This window comes from Callionymus lyra, chromosome 9, assembly GCF_982586985.1.
Source record: "Callionymus lyra chromosome 9, fCalLyr1.hap1.1, whole genome shotgun sequence".
NCBI classification, from domain to species: Eukaryota; Metazoa; Chordata; class Actinopteri; order Syngnathiformes; family Callionymidae; genus Callionymus; species Callionymus lyra.
The window spans coordinates 26,063,598-26,086,980 of record NC_141826.1 but is presented as its reverse complement, the minus strand read 5'-3'; the positions used below and the strand labels follow the sequence as shown (position 1 = coordinate 26,086,980).

At 41.9% G+C, this 23,383-nt stretch overlaps 2 protein-coding genes across 2 annotated transcripts in view; one reads left to right on the top strand and one right to left on the bottom strand.

The window, feature by feature from the left end:
• mrpl11 (mitochondrial ribosomal protein L11) overlaps positions 1-23,383 on the top strand; it is a 110,699-nt gene that overhangs the window by 53,833 nt on the left and 33,483 nt on the right. The gene's annotated exons all lie outside the window — the stretch shown is intronic.
• tmem265 (transmembrane protein 265) lies at positions 692-15,817 on the bottom strand. The gene is made up of 2 exons (XM_087798943.1): positions 15,729-15,817; positions 692-2,422 (listed from the first exon to the last, which is right to left on the bottom strand). The coding sequence occupies exon 2, from the start codon at positions 2,418-2,420 to the stop codon at positions 1,365-1,367; it is 1,056 nt and encodes a 351-aa protein (XP_087655069.1). The 5' UTR covers positions 2,421-2,422; positions 15,729-15,817; the 3' UTR covers positions 692-1,364.

Sequence of the window (23,383 nt, the reverse complement as noted above, 5' to 3'; positions counted from 1 at the left end):
CAGACTATAAGGCTCACTTAAAGTTATATAAAATACCCATTTTTTACATTTCTACAAATCTACGTCACATCAACGTGAGAAATTGGGTAAAAAATATTCTTTATTTTATATTTTAAACTCGTCATAGCTGAAGCTAAAAGGCTAACGTGCTACACGTACACTAAATGCTAACATTGCTCGAGCTCCCAGTGCAGTGTGTAGTAGTCGACATGAATAGAAATGAGTGAAACCATCACTTCTATAAATCCTTTTGTCTTAAAGATCAACGCTGTCTTCTATAATATGATGCACAGTTTAGTATTACTGTATTTTTGGCTGAACTTACTGACGTCAAACCACTTTCCTGTGATACAGGCACTAAAAAATCACTCAAAATGAATTAGTGCGACTTGTTCAGCTACGAAGCGACGCAGGATTGTTAGAGTATTACTTTGTTGAAGGTTTTAAGTTGAATTAAGTTGATTAAACTTCTGCACAGTATTCGTTGCCTAGCTTTGGTTTTTTCATATATATTGTTAATACTAACTGACACGACATCAAGAGTAACCTTAATTAAAAAAACCTTACATGAGATTCTGTCAATAGACTTCACTGCCTCAAGTAGTTTCTGTCCTTGTTGAGCAACAACATCTTTATATGTATCATCATGAGAAAGTATTACAGTGAAAAAAACATCCGGTCAACACTTTTATTCTGCAACTTCAGAAGATCCTTAATTTTACAGACACTTTCAAAGCCATTATTATTCGACTCCAGAAACACACATTACATCTTTTCACAGATGAATATTTTGCTAGAGTCTGGTCCTCGACCTGGACTTTAATTCTTTATTCCAAAATGTGAATGGTTTTTCTCAAGGACTGGCAGTTACCACTGGTGTTTTGTTTCTCAAGGGCGCTCAAAATACCTCTTTCACGGTGTAATTTCTGGGACAAATGGAGAGGATTGCGACGAGTATCATCTCAGGAGTCCGACTCTGAGCTACAACTGTGTGCTTTGTCAACAAGAGTTCGCTTAAATCCCGCCTGAATCCGAGGCTTTCGTGTTTTTCTTTGAAAATAGGAGTTTTAGAAAATCCACATTTATCTTTGAAGTCGTCACAGAAGACAGAAGAAGCTCATTTAAAGGATGTGAACACAAAACACACTCAGTACAACATGTGTAAGTGATGAAATGATGACGGGAGTAGAAAAGCACTGGACTCGACATACATCAAAACATTATTTACACACTGGCTCTTGTGTGTTGGAATCACACACAGACTCCAGCTCTGAAGTTCTTGGCAGATTGTTTCCCTCTGTTGATATTTAAAATTGCTCTGAAAGTGCTGCTGCTCATCACAGTTGAGTTTATGTGTGAAATCTCTAGAGTTCATGGGAGATGAAAGTGGGACCTAAGGGGGTCTCTGAAGGCTCCAGACTCACATGGGAGAGTGTGTGGCTCTGAGAGCGTGACAGTGTGTGATAATGAGTGGGCTGGGATTTCCCCGGGGCCTGGCCCTCTCCCTGATCCGAGCTCTGGCTCGGAAGCATGGAGTCCGTCGGCTCCGATCCAGCCGCCGTCCCCGCCGGTCCGGATCCGACCCCTTCCTTGTGCCTCTCCCAGGCCGAGCTCAGCTTCACGCCGAGCGCCAGCAAGTTCTTCCCCAGGAACACCGTGGAGACCCGCGAGTCCTTGAACCACAGCATCCCGGTTCCTCTGAGCCCCAGCGTGAAGATGTTGATGGTGACCAGGCTGAGCCAGGGGTACAGCGCCTCCTTATGGGGTCCCCTTTGGCCCGGCAGGGTCGTGGATCCGAGTTCGGTCAGCGCCACGCACGGGAGCAGCAGGAGTAGGGCGTAGCAGTAGAAGAAGACCAAACCTTCCGCCCAAATGGGCAACCTCTGCTCAACGGGAACCACCGACCCCGAGCCCTGGGCCTCCCACAGACCCGCCTGGAGGTCCAGTATGTCCAGCAGGTCCACCACCACCCACAGAAGTCGCCCGCGCACCTCCTGCTTCCTGCGCTGCGGCGTCATGTTGTCGGCGCCCGTGAGGATCAGGAACAGCGAGGGCAGGCAGATGGACAGCAGCAGCGTCAGCGTCTTCCTCGCCAGCGGGTCCGGCGGGCGCCGCTCCTGTCGGTAGTTGTGACAGACGAAGAAGAGCTTGAGCTGCAGCAGCGACAGGAACAGGAACCAGAGGGCGTTGGCGAAGCCCCTGCGGGACGACTGCGCCTCCGACACCACGCCGGCCGACACGAAGCGCAGCGCCAGCAGGAACCCGGCGTCGCCCAGCAGCACCACCGCGCACTGCCACGCGCTCGGGCCCTGGACGCCGCGGGATCCCAGCATGCTCTGCTCCAGCAGGTACAGGTCGACCACCGCCATCGTGCTCACCGTGACCAGGGTTGATACGCACACCTGGGGCGTGGGCACCATGCCTGCAACACACAAACGAGAGTTCAGCGTCAGAGATGGAGGTCGTTGTCGAGTCTAGGCCAGAGTTCCGGGCGACTCCAGGACCGTTGCGGTGTCTCAAATCGCACACTTGTGTACTCAAAGTTAGGATTTTTAGTGCGTAAGTGCGTCTCAATTCTTAGTATGTGAGATGTAGTGCTCCATACACACTAAATTATAACTAAAACGCCCACAAAACTGAGTATGGATCGATGGACACTTTCTACACTAAACGACTCCATCTTAGTGACGTTGTAAACGGAAGTTACGTCATATATATATATTATATATGCATATATATTCATATACGTATAGGTGTATTTACAGCAGCAGTAGGAGGATAAACACGTCTTCGCTGCTGATACCAGCTTAAATATCGCGAATATTTCGATTCTCATATTTTTTCTTTATTTCTTTTTCCAAACTTGCAAAACATGCTGCCAGCAGGTGGCGATAGTGTTCCTACAGCTGGTTGAAACCATCGTTAAATAGAAGTAGAAGAAGGAGCTGTCGTGTCATTTCCTGTTAGTGTGTAGCAGCAGAGTTTGATTTGAGACAAACTATCTGTGGAGGATTAGTTACTAGTTAGTACGTACACTATCCTGATGATACTAACTTCTAGTGTACTAAGAGAAGTATGTGATTTGAGACATACTATCTGTGGAGGATTAGTTACTAGTTAGTACGTACACTATCCTGATGCATACTAACTTCTAGTATACTAAGAGAAGTATGTGATTTGAGACACAGCATTAGTTACTAGTTAGTACGTACACTATCCTGATGCATACTAACTTCTAGTGTACTAAGAGAAGTATGTGATTTGAGACACAGCATTAGTTACTAGTTAGTACGTACACTATCCTAATGCATACTAACTTCTAGTGTACTAAGAGAAGTATGTGATTTGAGACACAACATTAGTTACTAGTTAGTACGTACACTATCCTGATGCATACTAACTTCTAGTATACTAAGAGAAGTATGTGATTTGAGACACAGCATTAGTTACTAGTTAGTACGTACACTATCCTGATGCATACTAACTCCTAGTGTACTAAGAGAAGTGTATGATTTGAGACACAGCACCTGTTGAATCTTCGTTCTTCATGCAGCAGATCTTTGAAAGACACTCTTTCTGACCGAGTCCTTGAAGTGAAAGTGCAGCTTCAGCTCGTTTCAAGTTTGCATCTCGTGTTTTCGTCATTGATTAATTGCGCCGTCGCTCGCCGGGCGACCTGTCGGAACCTGATCCTTGTTTCTATTGTCTTCCTGATCGACTCTCATCCCGAGCCTCGCTCTTTCATCAGCTTCAATCCCGCCGTCATTCCCGGATGAATATTGAACGCCGTGTATTTGTTTAGACGTGTTTGACCACAGACTGCACGTCCGCACCGACTCCAGTCGTGCAGGAAATGCAAATTGAAACGGAAAGAAAATCCATACGATGTTTGAGATGCAGAGGATTTCAGTGAATTTAAAGATGGAGCAAAAAGTTACGATAGTTTGATGGATTGTGTTGGAAATAAGATCTTGTCGTTTCTGTTCCTGTCGTTTATCTCAAACGTAGGAGCGTCTCAAAGTAACTTTTCATTTCCGACCGTTGTGTCAGTATTGGACCGATACTAGTCTGATACTTTTATCTAATATCACTGTCATTATTATATAAATTAATGTTTTGTTATTTTAAACAACAATTTTACATCAACAAAAATATAAATTCTGTGAATATTTTGACTCAATGTCCAGGAAAAATAAACTTTTGGAAAAGATTATGTATCTGTTGACGATCACAAAAGAGTCGTCGGTAAACGTGAATTCCTCAGAGGTCAGAGGTCAGGGAAAGCTAAAAACACGCATGCATGAATAAACATGAACTTAATGACTTACTTACTAACAATGAATAAATAAAAACGTATGAGTCATTTCCAACCCCGTACATATTTAATTCTACATGTGTTGTCAAGGGTTGAAACCATTGTGTAACCTTTTACATGCAGTTGCTCTATTTAACCACTAGAGGGATCGGTCTCTATTCGAACACCACTTAATCATATAACAGCAAAGCCCTTCCAGTTGCTATCAGACACAAATTATTTATTCTTTTGGATCAACCTAATAAAGGTTCTAAATTATAGACAACATAGTAGATCATTTACAAAACTTCTATTATAGTATTTTTCGGACTATGAGGCGCACTTTAAATCCTAGTTTCAGTCTGAAATCACCGTAGTTTTACTCCTCATTAGTCAGCGAGCCAGCGAAGTATAACTCCGCAGGTCTTCATAGTTATATGCCTTGCAGAGCAATATTACGAATACCTTAAACCCTGTTTAAACAGAATAAACACAAATCTTTATATCGTTATAATCGTCGTATCTTTTAACAATCGTTTGTAAAAACAGTATCAACTTTTCATTGACACCACAGTCCAGCGTCTTAAGTTCTGCATCACATGACCAAAACACACACATCTCATTGGTCAACAACTATGATTCGACATCTGATTTGACGCTTCTTATTCCGACCCAGTGAAGAACCAGACTTTGCTTGTTGATCCTGTAAAGTGTGTCGTGGAACGAACGAGTAAGAAACACTCGTTTGTCCATTTTCTTTTCAAGGGTGAGACGTAGTCGCCTCCTGTTCTCGCCGTGATAACGAGAACCAGACAAACACCAGACAAACACCAGACAAACACCAGACAAACACCAGACAAACACCAGACAAACACCAGACAAACACCAGACAAACACCAGACAAACACCAGACAAACACGAGACAAACACCAGACAAACACGAGACAAACACGAGACAAACACGAGACAAACACCAGACAAACACCAGACAAACACCAGACAAACACCAGACAAACACCAGACAAACACCAGACAAACACCAGACAAACACCAGACAAACACCAGACAAACACCAGACAAACACGAGACAAACACGAGACAAACACGAGACAAACACCAGACAAACACCAGACAAACACCAGACAAACACCAGACAAACACCAGACAAACACGAGACAAACACGAGACAAACACGAGACAAACACGAGACAAACACGAGACAAACACGAGACAAACACGAGACAAACACGAGACAAACACCAGACAAACACCAGACAAACACCAGACAAACACCAGACAAACACGAGACAAACACGAGACAAACACAAGACAAACACAAGACAAACACAAGACAAACACCAGACAAACACCAGACAAACACCAGACAAACACCAGACAAACACAAGACAAACACCAGACAAACACCAGACAAACACCAGACAAACACCAGACAAACACCAGACAAACACCAGACAAACACCAGACAAACACCAGACAAACACCAGACAAACACCAGACAAACACCAGACAAACACCAGACAAACACCAGACAAACACAAGACAAAGACGAAGCTCGAGATGTTTTCTGCCCCCGATGTCGCGAGAAAACCACCGGCGAGGCATCATTAATGGATGCTCGCGGCTCCTTCTCAAACTCTGAATCTCACCCAGATAAGCTGAACTGAGCGTCTCCCAGGTAGAGTTCAAACAGCCTGCAGCAGCAAAAACACATTCTGCAATCTAAGTGAGCAGGAACTTGTTGGTCGACTCTTTTCGTAAATACTGTCATGTTAGTACGAGAGTTAAACATCTGTAACTCTATGATTCCTCTTCGTGTCTCACAAAAAATAAATGTGTCTCTACCTGATCTCGCATCTGACATGAACAAATCATCTGTTTATCTGACAAACGCTTGTTTAACTTTTGAAAGACTGGATTCATGTTCTTCTCACTTTCTATCCATAGCTTTATATCTGAGGTTTCACAAATACTGTATCAATGGATCCTTTCAAGTCGGCAGCAGCAAAATCATCGTGTTTTTATGGTTAACTAGCGAAATTAACTGGTTATGTCAGAGTCTAAAAATAACTTATTCAAATACAAATGACAATGATATAAAAATACATTGACAGTCAAAATTCTTCGTATTTGTCTTCTGCCCCCTTGACCTGATGGAGTTGACCTTTCACCTCCGGGAGGTCAGAAGTCCAAACCAGTGATATATATATATATATATATATATATATATATATATATACATATATATATATGTATATACGACCAATCAGTATCACGTTCTGTAAAGTTGTCAATTTGTACTTCTAGGTCTCGGTGTTTACCTAGCGGCGCAGCTTTCTAGGCTCGGTTGCTATGGTGACACATCTTGCCGGCTCAGTATATCCACAGAAGTAATACTAAGTTATGATCTAGTCAAACACTAGTGATCCAGTCACTCGTCTCTTTCAACCTCCTTTGTTAAAGCAACATATTGTAAGAACTTTTCATCTCGTCTCAGTTGTTTTCTTAGAAGATCGTGAACTTCCAAACAAACCTGTCCGTCTTCACCGTATGCTAACGAGCTAAGTTGTTAGCGTCATTTATAAAGTGTTATGTGTGCGTCTTCACCGTATGCTAACGAGCTAAGTTGTTAGCGTCATTTATAAAGTGTTATGTGTGCGTCTTCACCGTATGCTAACGAGCTAAGTTGTTAGCGTCATTTATAAAGTGTTATGTGTCCGTCTTCACCGTATGCTAACGAGCTAAGTTGTTAGCGTCATTTATAAAGTGTTATGTGTGCGTCTTCACCGTATGCTAACGAGCTAAGTTGTTAGCGTCATTTATAAAGTGTTATGTGTCCGTCTTCACCGTATGCTAACGAGCTAAGTTGTTAGCATCATTTATAAAGTGTTATGTGTGCGTGTACAAGGATTTATTATTGATTTGGTGATATCACGACGCGCCGGCGGCTCCTCTCTGATGTCGCTCAGTTTGGTGGTAAACCGATGCAAGTCCCGCGAGACTGAGCGTTATAAGAGATATTTTTATACCATCATGTCGACACCGAAGCGTTGAAATAAACGAAAGTGAAATATCATTGTTTTCCTTCTTTAAACCCCCGGACCTTCACTACAGTACTCATGGCTACATTTTTAGGTGAAAGAAAAAAATATCGTATTAATACCGATATCGCAATTCAAGACACTAATATTGAATATCGCACATTTTTCCAATATCGTGCAGCCCAAGTATAAATAGCTAGAACTACTAGGTGGGACTAGAAAAACTACTTCTCAAAGTCGTCTATTGTTTGCTCAGCAAACGTTAACGTTGTTCATTTCTCAACCAGATCGATGACGTTTGAATAATAAAGATCATGAACGTCCTGGAATGGCGAGCGCTCTGCATGATTGAGTCAACGATTGTCGCTCGTGACGCTCCGAGGCGTGTGTTTGAAATATAGACGTTAAGATCCTGAGAGACGGAGACGGTCTTGACTATTGTTTGCTCGTCAGAGAAGAATCTTCCGGGGCGTCCAGTGCACGAGAGCGAGCGTGTGAAGGATGGATCTACATGCTTGATAAAGTCTTACAGCGATGCTTCATAAATAAGCCGAGGAGACGCGAGTGTACAGAAGACATGGACATAAAGAGACTCATGTGAAGACTTGCTTTCATGAGCTCGGACGACTGTGAAGTCTCTTCAGATCCGAGGCTCGTCCAGCAGCTGATGAATCCCAGCGACGAGCAGAGAATTAATCCTCTCGCAGGCGTATCTGAGGTCCGTTCTATCTGATCCTCCACAAACCCTTTTGTCTCAAAGCAGACCCGGGACCCGATTATCCTTCCACAGGACGCGGAATACATTTCACCGAGGCGTGGATCCAGAAGATATCGGATTTCAAATGTGCTCCTCGTTCCTTTTCTGGGTTATCACACAAATCTGTGGAGCGTTTAGAGAAGTTTAAGAGCCTCTGATCTGGAACGTTTTCTGTATTTTCTTCCATCCCGAGGTCGAGCCTCGTAAGTTATTCCATCAGCACCTCTAGATTCCACCTCAGAAATCAGGCCCGTCAGCGCCGCGTTTGTGCTCCGGACTTCCTGTCAACACGCTGTCATTTATTCTGTTCTGAGCGGCGGGATGACGGCCCGTCCGTCGACCCATCAATAACGACCCAGATCCATCACCACGACGACGAGGTCCGGGCCAACGGTTGGGCCGCGATCTTAAGTAACGGCGAGAAGACGAGCGAGAAGACGAGCGCGAGACATGGTGTCATTTTTAATCAACGCTCGTCCGTCGGGCCAGAAGAGAGATTTGGTTTCATGGTTGGATTTTTACGAGAGCGCGGCGGAGGATGCTGTGATGAGTCGGACCATAAAACCGACGCGTCGTGAACGGCCGTGGATTCATAACGTGCTGCGAACAAACATCCAGGATTGATCGACAAATGTTTGCACACGAGCCAACTTGTTGTCGCGCCTCAGTCGATCAACAAAACCACGGCTGAACAAAGAGGTTTTTTAGCGAGAAGACGAGGGAGGACGATGTAATTGCACCGGAGGTTCTTTTTTTTTCATCTCTATGCAAATCATCTGGTGATCCTCCTTCCTTATTAAATGAAAAGATGAAAAACCTTCAATTAAACTGCACAGATTGAAGAGATTTGAGATGAGACGGCAGATGTTGGAACGAAGGCTTTTTCTGGGAAACATTGAACTGTAACGTGCGTCTGATTCAATGTCAACTTTATTGATATTTATCCCAAACACAGTGATTTAAATTGAAGGTTCACTTAAAATTCACTCAGTTTCTACTCACCCTCATGTCGACTAATGTTGGATTATTTTCAGAGTAATATGTTCTTTTTAGAGTCATAGACTAAAATGTTTGTTCATTTTAATGTAGCGACTGAAGCTCAGTTGTTTTCATCTTCTTCCAAAAAGACACTTAAAAACATCAAAATACCTCCAAACTGCTCGACTGTAACATCTTGTGTTGAAGCCTCAATTGAGAATTGAGAATTGTTACGACAAAAATCAATCAATCTATACTTTATGCTGGTTTGAGGTTTAAAGAACAACAATAATAAGATAAGAGATATGAACCGTAAGTACTTTGGGTAAATATCAGTGAAGACAGTTGAAGACTCTAATAAATAAAAGCACATTAGTCGACATGAGGACGAGTAGGAAACGAGTAAAGTTTGAATTTTTGGTGAACTATCATTTAAATAAAATCTGTGTAGTGTCTATTTAACTTTTCCACTGTTTTTAAACTCAACATTGCATATGAGGCGACAACCCTCTCAGTAACGGTGACCTGAACGGCTCCCATAATGCTTTGCCGCCCAGTCAACCCATCATAGCTGTCGATGAATTTTGACAACGAACAACGACTTCAAATTTAAATGCAGTTTTGTAAGTAAGTAAGTAATTTATATTTATAGAGCGCTTTTCTAGACCAGGATCATAAAGCTAACACAGAGACAAACACCGAGTCTCAGTGAATCAAGGAAAAGAACCAAAGTGTCTTGAGATGTTTCTTGAAGGAGTCAGTAGATCATCAAACACAGAGATGTTTCTTGAAGGAGTCAGTAGATCATCAAACACAGATGTTTCTTGAAGGAGTCAGTAGATCATCAAACACAGATGTTTCTTGAAGGAGTCAGTAGATCATCAAACACAGATGTTTCTTGAAGGAGTCAGTAGATCATCAAACACAGATGTTTCTTGAAGGAGTCAGTAGATCATCAAACACAGATGTTTCTTCAAGGAGTCAGTAGATCATCAAACACAGATGTTTCTTGAAGGAGTCAGTAGATCATCAAACACAGATGTTTCTTGAAGGAGTCAGTAGATCATCAAACACAGAGATGGTTCCAAAGCTGAGGAGCAACAGTCTGGAAGGATTTCTCTCCTCTGGTCCTGAAGTTCAGGAACCATCAGTAGATTCTGATCCACAGACCTCAGAGCCCGAGCTGGGGTGTAAGTCTGGATCAGATCACTGATGGAAGGTCTGACCATGAATAGATCTGAAAGTAAGAACCAGAATTTTAAAATGATCCTGAAAGAAACTGGCAGCCAGTGAAGAGTTTGAAGGAGAAATGTGAGTTCTTCTACTAGAGCGGCTCAGAATTCTGGCTGCAGAGTTTAGTATGAACTGCAGGCGAGACACATCCTTCTGGTTTAGACACTAAATAATCTGTTACAATAGTCCAGACGAGAACACATGGATTATAAGATCCAGATCATGTTGTGACAAGATTTTCTAAGTTAATAGATTTTCCTGAGTTGAAGCGACCAATCAGCCGTCACCATAAAAGAAGCGTCTGTAGAAAAGCATCAGTCGTTCACTGTCTTGTTGTCACCATAAGTAACCTGGGTTCCGTGATGAGTGAAGTTGTGTGTTTGTGTTGATCTGTTCAGATAGATCACAGGTTTGTAGCCGATCAGAGACGAGGAGCTTTGATGTTCTTGACTGTAGCTGGAATATAGATCTAGATGCTATAGATTTAAAATATGTAGAACCGCGATACGGAAGGTTTTCCAAAGGGAGTTCCAGGAAATGAAAAATGAAAAGACTCGCAAATGTAAAACTTAAGGACTGTTTTCATGAGGCCCTCATGAGGACTGATGATGTAGAAAAGTTTCTGAGAGCTCACTAAATATTTAGTTTTTCTATGTATTTTTAATATACATCACGAAGGCTTTCCAGTCGCGTTAAGACTATTTTTCTTCCCTCGTTCTCGGGGCTTCATGAGTTGACGGTAGATCCACTCGTGAAGCTGCTCTGATGGCTTTAATTTCCTAAATGAAAAAGTGTTATTTATCACGAGTCCCTCTGTGGCGAAGACTTTAATTATCGCTGCAGCTTCTGCTCTCGGTTCAACAGAAAACAAACATTTCCAGGCGTGGATTATTATTCATCAACTCTGAACCAGAACTCGTCGTCCGTTCCGTCTTTAGTGACGTAAAAATATGGATAAACTTAAACATCGCAGTCATTTTTTCGCATAAATTGCGAAATATTTACCGCGTTTGTTCATTTTTGTGTCGCAAGTTACACTAGAAGGCAAATCAAGATTTCTTCAGCACATAAAGAGCAGATGTTGCTGTGACTCTATTTTTTACTTCACAAATATCTTTAAAAGATTCATTTGAATCTTGAAAAATCCTAAAAATGCATGTATTTATTTACTAGTCAAATAATGTTATCCGTCCGTTTGAATTAATCAAACTAATGTTATTAATAATAATAATAATAAATGTGTAATATCATTGTCTTTTCCTATGTTTGGACAGTTTTCCTGCATTAAATGATTTTAAAGAAACTTGAAATATATCCTAGTTTATACAGTATATCGTAATATATTCTGTACCGTGATACGTACCCAGTCAACATACTCCTAATAATACACACGTCTAGTTGATCTACTCGAGGAAGAAGGAAAGACTTTGAAGATTTATGGTAGAAAGGACATCATTTCATTAAAACACCAAGTAATGGCGGCAACTTATTAAACATCTGGAGCGAACACGTTACCATGGAAGGTCTGATCGATTCAAGCGACAGATGTTTATGTTTGGAAGAGACTTCGAGGCACAAACAAGAGCGAAGACAGTTTCTGTGCGAGAACAAAAGAACAAAAGACGACACATTCCAGCCCCCGGAGCCGCGAGTTCACAGAGTGACCAGACCTTCCTGCAGACGACACTGACGGAGCATCATTATCGGCCACAGTCGTCTCTGCACAGGTCGTCTCTGAACTCAGACTGGAGGCAGCGAGACCCTCGGTGGGGTCTTTGTCAGACGCTAACAAGAAACTGAAGCTACGGTTCCCGGCGTCTCAGGGACATTGTATACATTTCTGCGAAGACATGAAAGCAGGAAGGAATCCATGGAGCCCTGCAGGAGCCACGGCCAGAAGATGGATGTTGTTTTTAGAAAAAATACTTTTATGTTGAAGACGAATTTAGCATTCTGAAATAATATTTACTCCAGTGAGTATCTGGAATCCTAAAGTAGATTTACATAAGTCAACAAGTGTCAAACTGACAGTGATAGTGTAGTAACAAGTATATATGTGTAGTATTGTCCAGTACTTGACTGGTGTTGTGATAGTGTAGTAACAGGTATATATGTGTAGTGTTGTCGAGTACTTGACTCTGGTGTTGTGATAGTGTAGTAACAAGTATATATGTGTAGTATTGTCCAGTACTTGACTCTGGTGTTGTGATAGTGTAGTAACAAGTATATATGTGTAGTGTTGTCGAGTACTTGACTCTGGTGTTGTGATAGTGTAGTAACAAGTATATATGTGTAGTGTTGTCGAGTACTTGACTCTGCTGTTGTGATAGTGTAGTAACAAGTATATATGTGTAGTATTGTCCAGTACTTGACTCTGGTGTTGTGATAGTGTAGTAACAAGTATATATGTGCCGTATTGTCCAGTACTTGACTCTGGTGTTGTGATAGTGTAGTAACAAGTATATATGTGTAGTATTGTCCTGTACTTGACTCTGGTGTTGTGATAGTGTAGTAACAAGTATATGTGTGTAGTATTGTTGAGTGCCTATCACAGTTTCATGTCTTCCTTAAGCTCCTCGTCTTTACCTTTATCTTTACCTTCTCATCCCCATTATTCTCCTGCTCTTAACATCTCTTCAGATCTGCTGCTGATTCTCTTGTTCTCGTCCTTCTTCTCAACCCTCCATCCTTCTTCTCAACCCTCCGTCCTTCTTCTCAACCCTCCGTCCTTCTTCTCAACCCTCCGTCCTTCTTCTCAACCCTCCGTCCTTCTTCTCAACCCTCCGTCCTTCTTCTCAACCCTCCGTCCTTCTTCTCAACCCTCCGTCCTTCTTCTCAACCCTCCGTCCTTCTTCTCAACCCTCCGTCCTTCTTCTCAACCCTCCTTCTTCTCAACCCTCCATCCTTCTTCTCAACCCTCCGTCCTTCTTCTCAACCCTCCGTCCTTCTTCTCAACCCTCCGTCCTTCTTCTCATAAACCCTCCGTCCTTCTTCTCAACCCTCCGTCCTTCTTCTCAACACTCCGTCCTTCTTCTCAACCCTCCATCCTTCTTCTCAACCCTCCGTCCTTCTTCTCAACCCTCCTTCTTCTCAACCCTCCATCCTTCTTCTCAACCCTCCGTCCTTCTTCTCAACCCTCCTTCTTCTCAACCCTCCATCCTTCTTCTCAACCCTCCATCCTTCTTCTCAACCCTCCGTCCTTCTTCTCAACCCTCCGTCCTTCTTCTCAACACTCCGTCCTTCTTCTCAACCCTCCATCCTTCTTCTCAACCCTCCATCCTTCTTCTCAAACCTAATCTCACACCTTTTATTTTTTTTAATCATGTCCTCATCCTGATCATCCTCCTTTTTTCATCTTAACACTCTCACTTTGTTTCTTTGGTCAAAGTCTACCTTCTTTTCTTCTACTGTTCACATCCTAATCCTTCAAAGTGTCCTTGTCTAGAAGCAGATTTGTGCAGTTATTCATAAATGACTAGAAAAGCACTGTGACGGTGCATACTGCTGCCAAGGAGCTCATTTTACATGAGGCTCATTGAAACAAAGATAAGAGGAATGTTAAGAAGCTTCTGATCAAGATTTGTGTACGAAACAGTGTTTTGAACATTTGTTAACTTGTTAATTAGTGAACGGCTGTATCTTCAAAACCTTCTTAGATCCAGATGGATTTTTGTCATTATTTGGCCGCGAAACGAATGCAGACAAAAGCACTTTTCATCAGTTTACTCACATGATTCTTGTCAAATATAACATTTTCTTACACAGTACTACACATTCAAATATCCAGTATGAGAACATCGAAGCTCCTTGTCTTTGTTCTCGCTTTTAAAAATGATTTAATTGAACAGAACTAAAGAAAGCACTTTGTGGGAAACACTCATGACAACATCCATCTTAATTATGGTGCCAACAAAACAAGAGAAGTGTGTGGAAATGCATCATGGGAGTTCACTGTTTAGTGACGGCTGATTGGTCGTTACAATGCTGTATTTAAATTCTACGCCTAGTTGCGATGTCAAAAGTTATTGCAGGCTGTTATTGGTCGACTGGGCGGCAAAGCACTTACAAATGATGCAAATACAAAGTTAAACGTTCACTACTTTGAAGATGTTGTTTCATGCAAAGGTTTCTCAGATGAGATGCAATAAACGAGCGACCGCCGTACTTTACTTTTATCTCTCTTGACCGGAGAAATAATACATAAATAAACTCACAATCGTTCCAGAAGTTTAATGAGTTAAAATTTCGGATTTTTTTTTTTCCAGAGGTTTGAGTTTCACTCCAGCTTTAGATGATTTAACTGGAGCAGAAAAAAATGAGTTTGACTGTCAGGAGCAGTTAGTGAAGCTGACAGACATGAATAATGGATCCTCCTGGTGGACAGAGGAGCATGAGGAGCATGTGGAGCAAGAATGAGGAGCATGAATGAGAAAGAATGGGGAGCAAAAATGAGGAGCAAGAATGAGGAGCATGAATGAGGAGCATGAATGAGGAGCATGAATGAGGAGCATGAATGAGGAGCAAGAATGAGGAGCAAGAATGAGGAGCATGAATGAGGAGCAAAAATGTGGAGCGTGAGGAGAAAGTGGAGCATGAATGAGGAGCAAGAGGAGCAAGAAGAGCATGAGGAGCATGAGAGGATGAATGAGGAGCATGAGGAGCAAGAAGAGCATGAGGAGCATGAGAGGATGAATGAGGAGCATGTGGAGCAAGAAGAGCATGAGGAGCATGAGAGGATGAATGAGGAGCATGAGGAGCAAGAAGAGCATGAGGAGCATGAGAGGATGAATGAGGAGCATGAGGAGCAAGAAGAGCATGAGGAGCATGAGAGGATGAATGAGGAGCATGAGGAGCAAGAAGAGCATGAGGAGCATGAGAGGATGAATGAGGAGCAAGAAGAGCATGAGGAGCATGAGAGGATGAATGAGGAGCATGAGGAGCATGAGGAGCATGAGAGGATGAATGAGGAGCATGAGGAGCAAGAAGAGCATGAGGAGCATGAGAGGATGAATGAGGAGCAAGAAGAGCATGAGGAGCATGAGAGGATGAATGAGGAGCATGAGGAGCATGAGGAGCATGAGAGGATGAATGAGGAGCATGAGGAGCAAGAAGAGCATGAGGAGCATGAGAGCATGAATGAGGAGCATGTGGAGCGTGATCAATAATCTGCTTTTCATTAGTGCCGGTTGAACAGAAGCAGAAGTTCACACATGAATCATTCCTTCTCATCTCAGCATCGCGACCACATGACTGACAAACATCTGTTGATCTCCCGGGGAGCCCCTGCTGGGACCCGAGGGTGGTCGCATATTTACACCTTCATCACGTTTGCATCTGAGCTCCTCTCACTTCTTCTTCTTCTTCTCACCCGAGCGCGTCATGACCGGAGAGGAAAGTGAGTATTTACCCGAATCATTCGTCTCGTATCAGAGCTGCGGTTCCGGGCGGGTTTGAGTTGTTGCTGAAGTCTCGTCGCGGAGGGTCCGGGTCAGCGAGGCTGGTCTGGCGGCATCAGGGGGACAAGAGTCTCCGTCACCAGCGGGGTCTCCACAGTCCTCGGATCATAGTTGGTGTCGCAGGGATCCGTGGCTCGGTCCGTGACTCGGTCCGTGACTCGGTCCCTGGCCCCCCCGCTGCGGCGCGTCTCTGCAGCGGGTCAGAGAGCGTCGCTGCCGGAGAAGCTCGGAAGTGAAGCGTCGATGCTGGAGATCAAGCCTGGAGGAGAAGGAAGAAGGACTGGAAAAAAGTCTCGATCATTTGTAGGCAACGAACATCCAACCCGAGACCTCCCACTCTCCCCCAGCGGTCCTCCCTCTCTCCCCCTCTCTCTCTCCTGCTCTCTCTCCCTCTTTCTCCCTCTCCCTCTCTCTTCCCTCTCTCCCTCTCTCTCTCTCCCCCTCGCTCTCTCTCTCTCTCCCTCTCTCTCCCCTCTCTCCCTCTCTCTCTCTCTCTCCCCCTCTCTCTCCCTCTCCCTCTCTCTCTGCGCTCTCTCTCTCCCTCTTTCTCTCCCTCTCTCTCCCTCTCTCTTTCTCTCTCTCTCTCTCTCTCTCTCTCTCTCTCTCTCTCTCACCCTCTTTCTCCCACTCTCTCTCTCTCTCTCTCTCTCTCTCTCTCTCTCTCTCTCTCTCTCTCTCTCTCTCTCTCTCTCTCTCTCTCTCTCTCTCTCTCTCTCTCTCTCTCTCTCTCTTTGAGGCGCATGAATATTTGAACGTCTTCAGTTATGAGACTCAAGATTTCAATGATCCCGGAGATAAACTTTTATTTATCGTTTACTCCTGAGACTTATGTAGTCAAAGCTTTTGTAACACATGAGTTTCCTCCGGGTACTCGTGTGTCTCCATGGCTGATATTGTTTTGATGGTTCAAGCGCTTTGTGACCCTGGTCTAGAAAGATCTTTACAAATAACTATGACTTACTTACTAACAAAAAACAATTCAAATTTTGCTTTTCGAATTGATATTTTGAATCTTTTTGGGTGTTTAAATATTTCACTATAGTTTTTACTATACTATACTATGAATATATAAGAGTTTAAAAATGGATGAACACAGTGAAGTACATCACCTGAGAAACACCTTGAACCTTGAACCTTAATCCTCTCCAGTCAAGGTTGACGCTTCGGAAACATTAGTTTGTATGTGATGAATAAGTCGATGTTTTTGTTTAGACACAAACTTGTGTTGTTGCAGCAGAGAACGATCTCAAGTGTGTCTTTTAGTATTTTTTATATATATTTACCTGAAATATTTGAGGAAAACATTAGGATTTTTATTTTATTTTCCTTTTTTTCCATAGTTGTGATGTGTGACTCTATTGTATCATCAGTGTGTGTGTGGGTGTGTGTGACTCTATTGTATCACCAGTGTGTGTTGTTGTGATGTGTGACTCTATTGTATCACCAGTGTGTGTTGTTGTGATGTGTGACTCTATTGTATCATCTGTGTGTGTGTGTGTGTGACTCTATTGTATCACCAGTGTGTGTTGTTGTGATGTGTGACTCTATTGTATCATCAGTGTGTGTGTTGTGATGTGTGACTCTATTGTATCACCAGTGTGTGTTGTTGTGATGTGTGACTCTATTGTATCACCAGTGTGTGTTGTTGTGATGTGTGACTCTATTGTATCATCAGTGTGTGTGTTGTGATGTGTGACTCTATTGTATCACCAGTGTGTGTGTTGTGATGTGTGACTCTATTGTATCACCAGTGTGTGTTGTTGTGATGTGTGACTCTATTGTATCATCAGTGTGTGTGTGTGTGTGACTCTATTGTATCACCAGTGTGTGTTGTTGTGATGTGTGACTCTATTGTATCACCAGTGTGTGTTGTTGTGATGTGTGACTCTATTGTATCATCAGTGTGTGTGTGTGACTCTATTGTATCACCAGTGTGTGTTGTTGTGATGTGTGACTCTATTGTATCATCAGTGTGTGTGTGTGTGTGTGACTCTATTGTATCATCAGTGTGTGTGTGTTGTTCTGATGTGTGACTCTATTGTATCATCAGTGTGTGTGTTGTTGCTGTGATGTGTGACTCTATTGTATCATCAGTGTGTGTGTTGTTGTGATGTGTGACTCTATTGTATCATCAGTGTGTGTGTTGTTGTGATGTGTGACTCTATTGTATCATCAGTGTGTGTGTTGTTGTGATGTGTGACTCTATTGTATCATCAGTGTGTGTGTGTGTTGTTGTGATGTGTGACTCTAGTGTATCATCAGTGTTTGTGTTGTTGCTGTGATGTGTGACTCTATTGTATCATCAGTGTGTGTGTGTTGTTGTGATGTGTGACTCTATTGTATCATCAGTGTGTGTGTGTTGTTGTGATGTGTGACTCTATTGTATCATCAGTGTGTGTGTGTTGTTGTGATGTGTGACTCTATTGTATCATCAGTGTGTGTGTGTGTTTTGTTGTGATGTGTGACTCTATTGTATCATCAGGGTGTGTTTGTACAAAACTCTATTTTCATTGAAATATTGACACTAGAAAATGATCTTAAGCTCCGCCCACTAAAAACACTCTGTTTTTCTGGAGATTAAATCTTGTTGATCATAACCACACCCATTCTGCTGTGATTGGTCGAGCATGGAGGTTTGTCACCGCACGTCATTAATGGTCTCCACCTCCAAAATACTCGTTGTATAAACAAAGCGTGATCACAGCTGGAGGAGGAGTGAAGCCATTATTACGTCACAATGGACTCTCGTAACCTCTCGTTCGTCCAGATTTCAGAGCAACTTTATAAAGTAATGAGTGTAAAACATGGTCATGATGAGAAGTTACTGTGTCTTGGAGAGAAAGAACTTCAACTTCAACTAGAATCAGCGAAAGTGTTGCTAAAAAATGTAGATGTCGGTTTGAATTTTTAAAAAAAACGTTCAGCCCTAGAAAGCAGAAGAACTTCTCGTCCTTTTAGTGTAAATCTGGACCGACGTACTGAAGTATTGCAGTGTCTCTGTCACACGTCCGTGGATCGTCTCGTTCCAGCCTCAGTACTTAACTTGTTCGAGCGAAAAAAAGAAGAAGATATTTGGTGTAAAAACCAAAGTGTTTCTCCTGCTTGAAGAATTCATCCCTGTCTTGTCAGACATTAGCGTCTCCGGGTTCGCTGCTCCTTCATCTCCACATAGAGCCTGACACTCGCTCTCTGGATGAGTGTGTCGGCTTCATTTGAGAGCGAGCTCTAATCAGACTGCTGGGGAAGAAGGGATGGAAGAAGGGATGGAGAGTCATCGTTCTTGTCAGATGCAGCTCCGCGCTTGGCTGACTCCTGCAGTCCAGAGATTTTCCATTTTCTTCCCAGCGCGGCATTGTCCTCCTGATCCACTCTCAGGGCCTTCCCTGTTTATCGCATCCGGACGCCACCGAGGCGGACCTTCTTCTGGGTGTGGTTGAAGGTCACCCGGCGCTCTGGCTCGCTGTCAGGACGGAGCGGCCAGAAGGACGCTGAGATTAGAGGAGGAGGGCGATGGGCAGCCAGGCGCACCGCTGGTCTGCAGTGTTGTTAAGTCATCGTTTTCACGTCCAGATGGATGGAGCAGGAGGAGGAAGAAGCTGGAGACGCTCGTCAAGTTTCTTTAAACTGCTGCTCATGTTCCTCTTCAGTCTGTGGAAGCTTGTCAGAGAATTGAACAAACTTTGAATTTTTTAATGATTTATTTTTACATTGTTTGTTCATTAATTCATTTTCTATCGCTTTATCCCTTATGGGGGTCGCGGGGAGACTGGAGTCTATCCCAGTATCATAGGGCGAGAGGCAGGGGACACCCTGGACAGGACGCCAGTCTGTCTCAGGACACACAAAGACAGACAACCATTCACACACACACTCATACCTACGGACTATTTCCCTCAAGTTCTCAATCAACCTCTGTATGTTTTTGGACTGTGGGAGGAAACCGGAGTGTCCGGAGTAAACCCACATAACACGGGGAGAACATACTAACTACACACAGGAAGGTCACTAGTGGGTTCGGCCTGGAAGCGAACCAGCAACCTTCTTGCTGTGAGGTGACTCCCTACATGTTTTATTCATAATTTAAATTTATATATATAATTTAAAAAATCTAATAATAAAATGAATACATTTATTTTTTTACACATAGTTTCATATTCTAAATGAAATAATTCAAAAATACATTTTCTAAATCCAATATTGTTTAATTTTTTGTCTTTTAAAATCAATAAAAGTTGGTATAATAGAGTCACCAGACATGACCAACAGAGCACCGAGCTACTGGATCAACTTTCATCCAATCATGTGACGATCATGTGACGACATGGACACACACTGGAGTCAATTAAAAATGATGAAATGCAGAAAATGTATGTGAGAATAATTTGAGTTGGAATATCAAACTCCATGTGTTTAAAAAAAAAACGTTAATTTAAAAAATGCTACTTACAAATCCACCTAAATGAATGTAGAGCCAACATGGGGTCCAGACGCCGGTGTGAGCCGGTCTCTCCTGCAGCCTGTGTTTGCGCCTCCACCTGTGATCAGTCATGTGAGGTGGCAGAAAGCTCGGCGCTGTCAGGACTGTAAGGAGAGCCTAATGGAGTTGAAAATGGAATGTTTTGTCGCAAGGCAATCCATTTCGGTCCGGCCGTCGCCAGCGCGCTCTCACTCGCCCTGGTGTGCCAGCCGCAAACAAAAGTCTCTATTTTAAGCAACGGTCTGAGGGAAAAAAGGCTGCGTTTTACTTCAGAAAGATTAATTTCTCTGGAAACATGAGCTTTATTTCGCTGTGGCTTCAGGGCCTGGAGCTGCTGCTGGTTCTTATGCTGATTCTGATCCACATATTCATCAGCGGCTGCTTGTCAGACGGAGCTGGCGGGCGCTGATGTCTGGGGACACCCTGGACAGGTTGCCAGTCTCATCACAAACGCTCGTCCCGGGTCCACCCACGACCAGTCACACCTGTGGGACTCTGTCACCAGGTGAAGCTTTTCTTCACGAGGACGACAAGTTTCCTTCCTCGTCTGAGACGAGACGGTGTGAGTGTGTCTAGTTACCGACTCTAGTCTCTGACAGTAATATTTTTATTAGATTCTGATCCACGGACCTCAGAGCCCGAGCTGGGGTGTAAGTCTGGATCAGATCACTGATGGAAGGTCTGACCATGAATAGATGTGAAAGTAAGAACCAGAATTTTAAAATGATCCTGAAAGAAACTGGCAGCCAGTGAAGAGTTTTAAGGAGAAATGTGAGTTCTTCTACTAGAGCGGCTCCTGCTTGTTTAGACGCCAACATAAACTGTGACGGTTTCTTAAATGATCCACTATTGTGTCTTAAATGATCCACTATTGTGTCTTAAATGATCCACTATTGTGTCTTAAATGATCCACTATTGTGTCTTAAATGATCCACTATTGTGTCTTATATGATCCACTATTGTGTCTTAAATGATCCACTATTGTGTCTTAAATGATCCACTATTGTGTCTTAAATGATCCACTATTGTGTCTTAAATGATCCACTATTGTGTCTTAAATGATCCACTATTGTGTCTTAAATTATACACTATTGTGTCTTAAGTGATACACTATTGTTTCTTATATGATCCACTATTGTGTCTTAAATGATCCACTATTGTGTCTTAAATGATACACTATTGTTTCTTATATGATCCACTATTGTGTCTTAAATGATCCACTATTGTGTCTTAAATGATCCACTATTGTGTCTTAAATGATCCACTATTGTGTCTTAAATGATCCACTATTGTGTCTTAAATGATCCACTATTGTTTCTTATATGATCCACTATTGTTTCTTATATGATCCACTATTGTGTCTTAAATGATCCACTATTGTGTCTTAAGTGATACACTATTGTGTCTTAAATGGTACACTATTGTGTCTTAAATGATACACTATTGTGTCTTAAATGATCCACTATTGTGTCTTATATGATCCACTATTGTGTCTTAAATGATCCACTATTGTGTCTTAAATGATCCACTATTGTGTCTTAAATGATCCACTATTGTGTCTTAAATGATACACTATTGTGTCTTAAGTGATACACTATTGTGTCTTAAATGATACACTATTGTGTCTTAAATGATCCACTATTGTGTCTTAAATGATCCACTATTGTGTCTTAAATGATCCACTATTGTGTCTTAAATGATCCACTATTGTGTCTTATATGATCCACTATTGTGTCTTAAATGATCCACTATTGTGTCTTAAATGATCCACTATTGTGTCTTAAATGATCCACTATTGTGTCTTAAATGATCCACTATTGTGTCTTAAATGATCCACTATTGTGTCTTAAATTATACACTATTGTGTCTTAAGTGATACACTATTGTTTCTTATATGATCCACTATTGTGTCTTAAATGATCCACTATTGTGTCTTAAATGATACACTATTGTTTCTTATATGATCCACTATTGTGTCTTAAATGATCCACTATTGTGTCTTAAATGATCCACTATTGTGTCTTAAATGATCCACTATTGTGTCTTAAATGATCCACTATTGTGTCTTAAATGATCCACTATTGTTTCTTATATGATCCACTATTGTTTCTTATATGATCCACTATTGTGTCTTAAATGATCCACTATTGTGTCTTAAGTGATACACTATTGTGTCTTAAATGGTACACTATTGTGTCTTAAATGATACACTATTGTGTCTTAAATGATCCACTATTGTGTCTTATATGATCCACTATTGTGTCTTAAATGATCCACTATTGTGTCTTAAATGATCCACTATTGTGTCTTAAATGATCCACTATTGTGTCTTAAATGATACACTATTGTGTCTTAAGTGATACACTATTGTGTCTTAAATGATACACTATTGTGTCTTAAATGATACACTATTGTGTCTTAAGTGATACACTATTGTGTCTTAAATGATACACTATTGTGTCTTAAGTGATACACTATTGTGTCTTAAATGATACACTATTGTGTCTTAAATGATACACGATTGTGTCTTAAATGATACACGATTGTGTCGTAAATGACACACGATTGTGTCTTAAATGATACACTATTGTGTCTTAAATGATACACTATTGTGTCTTAAATGATACACTATTGTGTCTTAAATGATCCACTATTGTGTCTTAAATGATACACTATTGTGTCTTAAGTGATACACTATTGTGTCTTAAATGATACACTATTGTGTCTTAAATGATACACGATTGTGTCTTAAATGATACACGATTGTGTCTCAAATGATACACTATTGTGTCTTAAATGACACACTATTGTGTCTTAAATGACACACGATTGTGTCTTAAATGATACACTATTGTGTCTTAAATGATACACTATTGTGTCTTAAATGATACACTATTGTGTCTTAAATGATACACTATTGTGTCTTAAATGATCCACTATTGTGTCTTAAGTGATACACTATTGTGTCTTAAATGATACACTATTGTGTCTTAAATGATACACGATTGTGTCTTAAATGATACACGATTGTGTCGTAAATGACACACGATTGTGTCTTAAATGATACACTATTGTGTCTTAAATGACACACTATTGTGTCTTAAATGATACACGATTGTGTCTTAAATG